At 40.5% G+C, this 11,032-nt stretch overlaps 1 protein-coding gene across 1 annotated transcript; it reads left to right on the top strand.

The window, feature by feature from the left end:
* Window positions 1–310: 310 nt before the first annotated feature.
* Window positions 311–10,256, top strand: sat2a.1 (spermidine/spermine N1-acetyltransferase family member 2a, tandem duplicate 1). Its single transcript, XM_084924081.1, has 6 exons — window positions 311–702; window positions 1,002–1,053; window positions 4,339–4,422; window positions 5,594–5,695; window positions 5,787–5,827; window positions 6,000–10,256. Exons 1-6 carry the CDS (start codon window positions 640–642, stop codon window positions 6,165–6,167), a joined length of 510 nt encoding a protein of 169 aa, XP_084780207.1. The 5' UTR covers window positions 311–639; the 3' UTR covers window positions 6,168–10,256.
* Window positions 10,257–11,032: the final 776 nt, after the last annotated feature.

Raw genomic sequence — 11,032 nt, 5'->3', positions numbered from 1 at the left:
GTTCCTACATTATAATCAACCCAGTGCTTTTTGGCCACTTAAACCATCTGTATTTACCTGCCTTCTTGGAAGATCTCTTTATAAAAAGGCACTTTTAATATTGATAAGATTTTTTAGCTGAATAAATAAACATGACTGGAGCTATTGTGTTGTTTGAGGCTCAAAATGATTTGATATGACTGACACGTTTCACAGATTACAGGCCCGAAAAGTCATTTACAACAGTTTAAATACGGGAAAACACTTCAAGGGGAACCGGTGTATGCTTTTTACGCTGGGGCCCCCTAGAGGATCGCTCTGGCCCCTGCAGGAGGCAGAGGAACACCAATAAAGCGAAAAGGATGCTGCTCTTGAAAGCATCCGGAAGCAATCTCCCAAACGACTGCAGCTAAAGCCTGTTAATGGACGTCCTCTAATCCTCGGGTGCACTTTCCAGTCCGCAAGAGGAGCTGACTCACCCCCCTGTCACCTCCTACCTGGAGGAGGGCGCTCTTTATTCAGTTTCCATCCTCCGTGGAGAGGCTGTGGCGTGCTGGTCCAGGCTAGACGAAGAGCTGGGTACTTCTCCAAGTGCTCGTCATCCGTGCTCCGACAGGCCGGAGCAGCACTGTGAGCATCACCGCATCACATCCACTCGACATGGACTTCTCCATCCGCGCGGCCAACCTGGACGACTGCAAGGACATCGCGCGGATGATCACGGTGAGCGGACACGTGCATGTGCGCGCGTGCGGTCCAGCTGTGTGTATGACTCGGAAGACATTATTAAGTAGCCTGTAGTGGCTTACGTCAGCAGGGCTTTTCATAAACACGGTGTTGCTGTTATTATTAGATTAGTGAGATATTATCGGATGAACTGTGCTCGTCCTGCTCGTTAGTTTCAGTGCAAAGAGGCTAATAAACTGCCTGTAAATGACATGTTTACTGCCAGCTGAGCAACACTGATGTCTGGGATGTCCTAATAAATGATGGCAGCTGATGCTATTTTTGTTTATGTCCAGGAACTGGCAGAGTATGAGAAACTGGCAGAGCATGTGAAAGTGACCCAGAAAGGTAATGTATGTAGCGATGTCTCAAGTTTCTGCCTTGATTTTATCCGTAATGCTTAATAATGATTAAGAGTGTGTGGTTATTATAGTGTAATTTATAAACTTGGATATAAATGTTTAGTCTTGCTTTATAGGCACATATATAATATCTTTAATCACAAATAAATTATTACATCGAGTAAAACCATGTTATTTGTTTTGGTATCATTTAGAAAGTCTGGGTAAATGAATTAAAGTTTTTAAAAACAGCTTTATACACATACAGATTTGTGAGTGTGTTAATGGAGCTTTTATAACTACTGATGTCAGATTTTAATTCATGTTTAATTCAGGCAGTTGTCATTAGTTCAGTATTTTGTGTCACCACATCTATTGTGAGGACCATCTATACTTTATAAAGGATTTATAAATGCCTGAAAAGGGGAACTTCAAGACTCAGTCTTTGGGAACTTTACAACACAAAAAATCAAAAGAACTTTTTATTCAAAAATGGGGTGACTGTGGCTTAGGAAGCAGAGTAGGTCACCTACTGATCGTAAGGTTGCTGGTTCAATCCCCACCTGCTCCAGTCTGCATGCCAATCAGTTGCTCTCTGATGCATTCAGAGTATGAATGGTGTGAATGTTGCATAAAGCACTTACATAAAAAAGGATAGAAAAGCAGTGCTTGTATGAATGGGTGAAAGAGGCAAGTTGTATAAAAGTGCTTTGAGTGTTCAGTTAGAGTAGAAGTAAGAACCAGTCCATTTACCAACATTGCTCATTTAATATTTGCAGAACACCAAAATATAAGTTGGACCACAGTCTGAGATTGTAGAAGAGAGAAAGAGACTTACTGAGAAGCGAGAGCCACGGGGTATTTTAAACTAAATATATTGAAGCTTCTTTTCATTTAAAACCAACATCAATAAGGTTATCACAAAGCAATAGTGAATATATCACAGAGCATCACAAACAAGTTTAAACACCATAAACAAAGCATCCATCATATTAATGTGTCAGAGTCCCCGGGCCATGGGCTCAGGGCTTTGTGTTCCTCTAAAGGTTTTTGTGTCTGTATTTAGTCTGTCTCCTTTTGTATATTACTATTAGTAGTCTTCCTTGAGTATTTTATTATATCCTTTGTAGTTTGTTTATATTTTAGTTGTCTTCTGGGCTTTGCATTATTGAGTTATCATCATTTGTGGTCCCTGTCTGTTCTCTAGTCATGTCTCCATGTCTGTCTACACTATGTTTGTGCTCCGTCTCTGCGGTTGTCTAGTCCCTGTTAGTTGCCTCAAATGAGTCTTGTCTCCTTAGTCGGTTATGTCTCTGTTTGTTTGCTTTTCCTGCGGCAAGTTATTATGCCTTGAGTCTGGGTTTCTGTCTCTGTGTTTATGTTTCCTGTCTTATTTTGTCAATCTCTCATCCTGTTCAGTTTCACTTCCTTTGGTTCTTTAGATGGATTCTGTTCAGCTGTGTTCCACAGGTGTCTCCACTCCATCACTCTGCCCTTTGTCACCTCGTCACTCATTCCCTCTTGCTGTATGTCCCATACGTTCAGTGTTTTCTGTGTAGTTTCCTAGTTAGTAAACTAGCATCCTAGTATCTGCTTAGTTTAAGTTCTTTTGTATTTTTGATCCCTGTGAATCCAGCAATAAACCTAAATTTTGAGTTCAGTGTCACTTCTGAGTCCTGCATTATTGAGTCCTAATCTTGCCAGCTACACAGCAACATATGACATAATTTGAGAATGCAGGAAAATGTCTTCTGTCTTTTAGAATTACTTCTGTTCATTCCTCCGGTTCAACTTTCCTCTCGTTTGCAGTTAGTTGTTGTCAGTTAGCTATCTTTAGTCAGAGAAGTGCTCCTGAATTAAACACATAAGTTGTCAGCTGCCGAGCCTGTAGAGGTCTATGTGTCCCCCCTTGGCTATAGCCCCCGAGATGAGCACCGATCACAACCAAACCAAACCAGTCACACTGAACAATGTTACAGGCAGAATAACATTCTCCTCAGCTTCAGCAGACTCTTTCACATCTGTCACATGTGCTCAGGGTGAACCTGCTCTCATCTGGGAAAAGCACAAGGTGCGAGTGGTGGCCCTGCCAATACTGGTATTCTATGGCAAATGCCAAATAGAGGCCATTGAACCCTCAAGCCTTCCTTGTGAAGTCTGTTTCTGATTGTTTGGTGAGAAACATTCACATCGATTACCTGCTAGAGGTCATTGTGCTGCTCTGGCATCCTGTTCCACTTTGCACAAAGGAGCAGTTCCTGGTCCTACTGATGGGTTAAGGGCCTTCTATGGCCGTCTTTAGCTCTGCTAGAGTACCTGCCTGTCTCTTGGAGTCCATGCTCTTGAGACTGTGTTGGGAGACACAGTAAACCTTCTGGCAATGGCATATATTGATGTGCCATCCTGGAGGAGTTGGGACTACTTGTGCCACCTTTGTAGGGACCAGGTATCGCCTCATGCTACCTGTAGTGACACTGACCCTAGCCAAATGAAAAACTAGTGAAAAAATAGTCAGAAAACATAAGGAGGGAAAAATATTAGTGGTCTCCAGCTGTCAAACCATTCCTGCTTTTTTGGTTAATTGATTGGTTAATCAAATCTCTCAACTCTCTCTGATTGGTTACAAACTTTGACTCTCATTTCTCGCTCTCTTCAAATAGAGGTTCAAATTGACCTTATAAAAGTTAGTTGGACATATTGCACAGTGTAAATGTTGGAAAAAAATCAATGTTATTATTTATTTAAAAAATAGTAAACAATCTTCTTTTGTAGCCGTAAAGTCAACAGTGCAACAAAAAAGCCAATAAAAAAGACATTTTGATTAATGCAGATTTCAGCTGCTTTAGGGGAACTCAGTTGTGGATGTAAAAACTACCAAAGGAAGTGCAATGAGAATAAATACACAGAGTATGTAATGTGGACTTTATCGTCCAGATGAAAAACTCTTCTAACCAAAAAATAAAGTTTCTGTATCAAGTATAGTTTGGTGTTCAGTTATATTTATGTAAGCCCAGTAGATTTTATCACACTATAATAAAGTATTTGTCTGTGAGCCATTTGTTTCTACCACCAGGTAACAGGTTTTCCCAGGAAGCTTCATTCTAAAATTAGGAATTATGGACCTTTGAGGAAAAACCATTGCACTGTATTTTCCAACAAAAGGTCAAGAACTGGTTTTAAAGCTCTCTCTTAGCTAAGATTACATTTTGATAAAAAGCCTCAAACTGTTAAATGTAAACTGAATTTCCCCTTGTGAAAACACCGTGTAACAGTATCTATAATTTCTTTTCAGACCTGGAGCAGGATGGCTTTTCCAAGAACCCGTTCTTTCATGGGATCATCGCTGAGGTGCCAGAACAGCACAAAACCAAAGAAGGTGATCATGTTACGCCCAGTTTTCTCACACACTGTTGCGATCTACTGTCTAACAGCTGTAACCCGGTTACTGACACAAACTTAAAACTGATGGGTGACGAACCTCTAACAGTAACAGAAACTTACCAACGGAGAGAGCGAGCAGGAGAAACAAAAAGGAAAACTCAGGAGTAAACTGTAGAGGTATATCAAGTAAAGCCAAAAGGTCAAAAACTAAGCTAACTGTAGACTCAATAGCAAGACTTCAGCACTATAAGATACAAAAAGCTAAACAAATTTAACGTTTTATATATTTTTGCATAATTACTTGTGTCGCACTAACTGGAAAACGGTAGCTACACTTAACACAAACATTAATTGCCATGTAGCGTCCATTTACATCATCCTGCATATTTAGTACTTATGTTACCTAATGTAGCAGCACACAGCACATGTACCCTCCCTCCTTAAACACTTCTTACATAACAAAGTTGAAGTGCTTTTCCTAAGAATGCAGTAATTAGACCATTAATATACGCTCTGCTGCCCAGCTGTGCTTTTTCCTTCCATGACACGGGCCTTTTTCCACACAGTCACCGCTGTCCACTATCTGAAGGCTTCAACTATCAGAGGCTATACTGAGAAGTAGCTACTTATGTCTTGGGTCTCATTAAAGTTGTGCTCCGCTCTCATCAGTGCTGCTTTGAGCTGCTGAAAAAACTCAATAAATCCATGAACTGTCCAGAGCCAATCAGCAGAGAAGTTAGCAGCCAAACAGTTTTGGACTCAGAATCATCAGATTCATCAAGTCACTAGAAACATGACTCCAGATGTTCTGCTGCCTCCAAGGAACCAAAAACAAAAAAGAGAAGTAATAGTGGTTAAAATGATCTTACCAGCCTCACCACTGGGAAATGTGAGGTTTCATTTATATAGGTTGTTGCAAATTAACTGTGAGCAGCACCACAACTCATATCACTTTTTTCACTGATGTGAGGGAAATTATACATATTTATGTGTTTACAGTGTAATGTAAAGCATTATGTTGTTAATAATTATTGTGCTAAATGTTCAGAGTCATTCACTCAGTGGGAAGGAGCACCAAAACAAATACACAAATTTCATGAATACTGAATTTTGCTTCTTCTAAGTAACGGTTATTTTTACATGCTCAAACTGTTTTCTTCTTTCAGGGCACACAAAGATCGGCTATGCACTTTACTTCTATTCCTACAGTTCCTGGTCAGGCAGAGCCATTTATATGGAGGACCTGTATGTGATGCCTGAGTTCAGAGGTACAGTACAGCCTCTGAGAAGATGTCTCATCATCACTGTGTCCTTATATTTGCAGGAAATCTCAAGTAATGCACATGATCTGTCTTTCAGGGAAAGGTGTTGGTAAAGCACTAATGAGCAAGGTGGCACAGGTGAGTGAAACATGTGAATAATGGAGAAGATAAACCTTGAGCATTTTCCTGTTTTCAATATTTGCAGGAAAATTTGCTGAACAGTGTCTCAGAGGCAGCATACAGAAACAGCTTCCATGCTACATCTACAGCAGTCATTCCTGTCTTCCTTCTTGTTTTTGCCCTCCTGTAGCTGGCTCTGGCTGCTGGTTGCCACCAGCTCAACTTCACCGTCCTGGACTGGAACAAACCATCGATGGACTTTTACCTCAGCCAGGGCAGCTTCGATATCACTGCTACCATGGGCTACCACTGCATGCGCTGCGAGGGGGAGGCGCTGGAGCACCTGGCTCAACCTTAACCCAACCCTCATGACCTTTCGTGACCTTTGCAGCCATGAGGTCAGCCCACACACTGCAGGGATGGAGCACCACTCAGTGGCCTCTTTCCAAAACTTGACAAGCTGATTTTTATTGACTGTTTGCTAATCCCTGCCTTCCTTAACATTCTAACTTTAAAGCCATTTAGCAATATTAACTATAACTTTTTTCACCATTTTTATGCAGCAAATGTCACCTACGTGTTGGTAACTAGCCTTTACTTTACGGATCACTTAAAGTTGGTAGAAACACACCCCTACCACAGTATAATATTTAAGAGATATAACTTTTAAAATACCTGTCATTTTAATGGAGAGAGACGGAATACATATCACATAAGAGTTCTAAACTGAGTTGCATATTTCCATTGACTGAAATAAGTATTTGATCCCCTACAACCCAGCCAGAATTCTGGCTCCCACAGATTGGCTGTGTGACTATGTGGCACACGGATTACAGTCAACCAATGAATTAATGATTCCACATTTCAGTCTCTCCACCACCATGGACAAGAACAAAGATCTGTCAAAGGATGTCAGGAACAAGATTGTAAGCTTGCACAGGAATGGGATGGGCTACAGGACCATCACAAATAGAAGACATACAGTATAAAAGAACCATCAGTCAGTCTCAGCCTAGATCTCCATGGAAGGTCTTGCCTCATAAGCTGAGGATAATCATGAGACAGGTGGTAGACCAGTGCACTATTAAAGATCTGAAGCCAGTTGGGACCACAGTCACCAAAAACACCATTGCTAACACACTACTCTCTAATGGACTGAAATCTTGCAACACTTGTAAACTTCTTCTTTTCAAGAAGGCCTGATTTAAGTTTGTCAGCTGAATGATTCAGTGAAAGCTTGGGAGAAAGAAAATCAACTCAACCTGCCATGTTTGGAGGAAGAGAAATGCTGAGTATGACCCAAACACCACCACCCCCACAGTCAAGCACGGAGGTGGAAACATGCTACAGCTAAAGGTACAGGACCACTTCACTGTACTGAGGGGCCGTGAAATCTTGGACAAGAACTTTGTTCCCTGAGTCAGAACACTGAAATGAGTTATGGATGGGTCTTCCAGCAAAAAACCCCAAAAACCCACCAAGATAAAAATTAGTGACCTCGACCAGTGTTTCCCAACCTTTTGGAGCCACAGCACATATTTCACATTAGAAAAAGCACACAGAACGCTACCAAACAAAAATGTCACAAAGAGCATATTGATCATTTTCCCCTGCGCACCAGGTATAGTGGAATTGGCTTGTTTGTCCCCAGTATACCTCTTTTTTTCTTTTGACCACTGCAAGGGCCTTCATCTGGGTCGGAATCTTCTCCAGGACCCAGATCAAACTGACTACTTTTTATTTTCAGATATTTATCTATTGCTATTGCGCCCTGCGTGGTCTCACAGCATGACTATTATGTAATTTCTTCTTCGTCTTCTGTTTTACTGGCAGTTGGCAACCCATTTAATTAGAGCAGGTAGTTGTACTGCCCTCTAGTGGAAGAGAATGTAATTGTTCTGCCTGTTACTCAGGCTGATCACTTAGAGTACTAATCAAGTGGAACCAGATAATTTTCCACGGCACGCATACCTTTGTGCCGCGGCACAGTGGTTGGGAAACACTGGCCTAGACAATCTTCAAGCAGCAGATAAGAAAAGCATTTAGAGAGTTTCCGTGAAAAGGAGTGGGCCAAAATCTCTCCTGAGATGTGGGCAAACCTGGTGACCAACTACAAGAAACATCTTACCGCTTATTTCACTCAGTGACATGCAAATACATTTATAAATATTTAATCTGCTGGATTTTTGGGTGATATTTTGTCTCTCTCCATTAAAATGAAAATACCATTAAAGAGACTATTAATTTCTTTGGAAGGGAGCAAACTTACAATTCAGCAGGGGATCAAATATTTAGTTCCCCCACCGTATATGAATAACATAAAATTAATTGTCTGATTTACACCAATATTACACATATTTCACATGATGTTTTGCACAGTTAGTGCCTATAGAATAATGACACGATGCCTGAATTTCGCTATAAACTTGTGAAACGTGAGGCTCTCTGGTCTTCTCCGGTACCTGTTGACGAGCACTGGAACAACTCTGTCTCTGCACTGTGGAGAAACTGGACAATCACTATGCCGGGCAGGGATTTAGCCAATGGTCATTTACTTTTATGTTGAAAAGAATATGCAGTGTCAAGTGTTGGAATGGGGAAGAAATGCGTGCAATACATTTAAAAAGTACAATACAGAGACACTGAAGCTGTTTTGTGTTTTCCTCGTGTGACGTGTTAAGAATTGTGTGATAAATGATGAAACATTTAGACAACAGGGTGTGATACATGTGTATGTAGTGACATTTTAGACAACTTGTGACCTAAGATATAAGATATGATCTGAATTTTGTTGGGATTTTTTTGCACAAAGATCCTCAAAAATCTTATGCATTGCAACACTAAGACATATGTTCAGTGTGCGACTGTTTTAAAGGTTTTTTGTATCTTATCCCTTTAAATGTACTCTAACGACAGCAACCAAAGAGTCAGTCGCCTCTGCCTCTCGTCTTCCAGATGAGGAGCGCTGCGAAGCTGTTGTGAAGCTGGTATTTGCACTGTTTTCTTCTTTTTTCTAGCTGTTTAAGTGTATTGAGGTCTTGTGATGAGAGTGTGCGCTAAAGGAATCAGCTGGACTCAGACTAAAACCTCCATCTTTGCAGCCAGACGTGCGGGACTGGTTTCAAAGACCTGGACGAAGCCTTGAGTCAAACAAAAACAATCCATCTGGTCGTATTTGAAAACTAAGAGAAAATCTTGGACCGGGCTCAGTGTACGTCTTTGAACCTGTCTCGCTAAAATGAAAGCGGCGTAATTCTGGTCTGCACTTCTGTTTTATATTCAGTCTCAATTTTTTTTTCTCAGAGAGGGCTTCTTTCCAGCACTTTAATGAAAACAGGCTGAGCTGGGGGTTATATTTGGTTTGTTTTCTTTCTTTCTAAACAAGTAGAAACCGCTGACCATTCTTTGTTACTTTTTGCAATTTGCATTTACAAAGTAATTCACTCTGGAATGCATGGTATTTTATTTTATTTAGTTAGTTAGCTATCCATCTTTGGGACATCGAAATATTGCATGTCTAATGTGCAAAATCTGCAGCCTAGCTCAGTTTTGCAAAGAAATCTTTGTGCTGCTACAAAGTGCATTTCCACAAAAATCCACGCCGAGTCCAAGGGAACACGAGGGGATCATTATGTCTTATCTGCAGCTTCCCATCAGAATTTCAGACCAAGTGCTATAAATTATTCAGTCTCAAACTGTTTTCCCAACATGGATTTCCCAAAGCTCTTCAAAATCAAAGTTCAGCCCGTGTTCCTGTCAGTCACGACTGCAGTAAATCTCAGAAGAGACGCTTTGTGCACAAAACAGAGAGCAGCAGCTCACCAGTTTAATATTTTTTTAAGATGTTTCCTCAGTTTTTAGTGTGTTGAATGTGTGTGTGATTACAACACTGTGTAATAGCAGAGGAGGCAACCGTGACGCATTCTCATTTCCACGGCTGTGCGGCCGTGTTATCCAGTGTACCATAAGAGCTCATATTCAGTGTTCCCGGTGAGGTCGGTGTCTTTAATGTCCTCATGTTTCCGATGTCGTCTGTGAAATTACCGAAAATAAAAGTTGTGTGGAAACCTTGTGAATTAAGGCTTTTTGGGGCATTTTCGACTTCATCCGCTGAGTTTTTAAAAAAGAGCTTCATGAGGTGCATAAATTCCCTCGGCTCACAGAGGAGCAGTAAATTCCTCAGCTGAAGTCAAAACACTGAAAAGAAAATCACCAAAAATGGATCCATAAGTTTTTCATCTGATATTCGAAGCCATGAAATTGCCACAAAAGGTAGATGCTTGAATTTTGGGTCATTTGCTGTGTGTAAAAACAAACAATGAGTAAAACACTCAACATGTACGAGAGTTGGTGGTTTCATGTTGTGACTGTCTTGAAAACCATAAACTGTCCACCTGTTTGTTGGTTCATTGATTAGAGTAATAAAATTTGTCAGAATTCAAGGTGACATGAATGTGTAGCTGCGCATTTCTTCTTTAGTCTGTCTTTCTTTTATTAACATCGGACGTATAGATTTAATATTACTACAAAGTAGATGAGTTGTGCTATCCAGACCTAAAACTTTAATGCAGCTAAATTTAGCCAATAGGGGGCGTACTGACATCACCCATTTTTAAAAATCCTAGTTTGGCATCATTTTTTCTCCAACTATGCTCAATACATACTGTGCAAAAGTCTTGATTTAGTCCTCATTTCTTTGTGTTTTACTTCCGAGCAGCCAGGCTTTGCAGACATTCTTTGAAGTGCTCTTGAGGAATAGTTCTCCAGGCTTTCTGAAGCTCTTTCAAAGTTCTTCTTTGGACACTGGCTGCTTTTTCACTCATTTTCAGTCCAGTCCTTGTATTTGGTCATCATCAGAGAAATGTTTGGTTTGTTTGTTAAGCCACAAGACAAACATATAAATCAGTCAAGACTAAAAAAAGGCCCTTTACCTCAGGGACTGAAGGGATGAACCACTGCTGTGTCAACACAAAACTTAGCAACAACTTAGCAAAGAACCAATTTTAAATTGTACTTTTAGGCACAAAAACACATAATTTGTTCCCATTTCTTTAGCTGAATCTATGAAAAATATCAAGGATAACAAAGTTTGACAGACACAAAATAACATGCCAATTCCCAAAGAGCCATTAGCCAAAAACCTAGCACATCTCTGCATGGCGTGCAGTGTGGCCTTAAAAAACAGCTCATGAAAAAGATACAGTTATGAGGTACATTTAGATT

The sequence above is a fragment of the Perissodus microlepis genome, chromosome 3, assembly GCF_051167445.1.
Source record: "Perissodus microlepis isolate ML-2025 ecotype Zambia chromosome 3, ASM5116744v1, whole genome shotgun sequence".
NCBI classification, from domain to species: Eukaryota; Metazoa; Chordata; class Actinopteri; order Cichliformes; family Cichlidae; genus Perissodus; species Perissodus microlepis.
This window is presented reverse-complemented; position numbering and strand designations above follow the sequence as displayed.

Excerpts from the sequence above, each read along its gene's own strand:
- sat2a.1 (XM_084924081.1), top strand. The coding sequence starts at position 640 with ATGGACTTCTCCATCCGCGCGGCCAACCTGGACGACTGCAAGGACATC. Across the intron at positions 4,423-5,593 it reads ACAGCACAAAACCAAAGAAG|GGCACACAAAGATCGGCTAT; the intron begins GTGATCATGTTA and ends TTCTTCTTTCAG. Across the intron at positions 5,828-5,999 it reads TAATGAGCAAGGTGGCACAG|CTGGCTCTGGCTGCTGGTTG; the intron begins GTGAGTGAAACA and ends GCCCTCCTGTAG.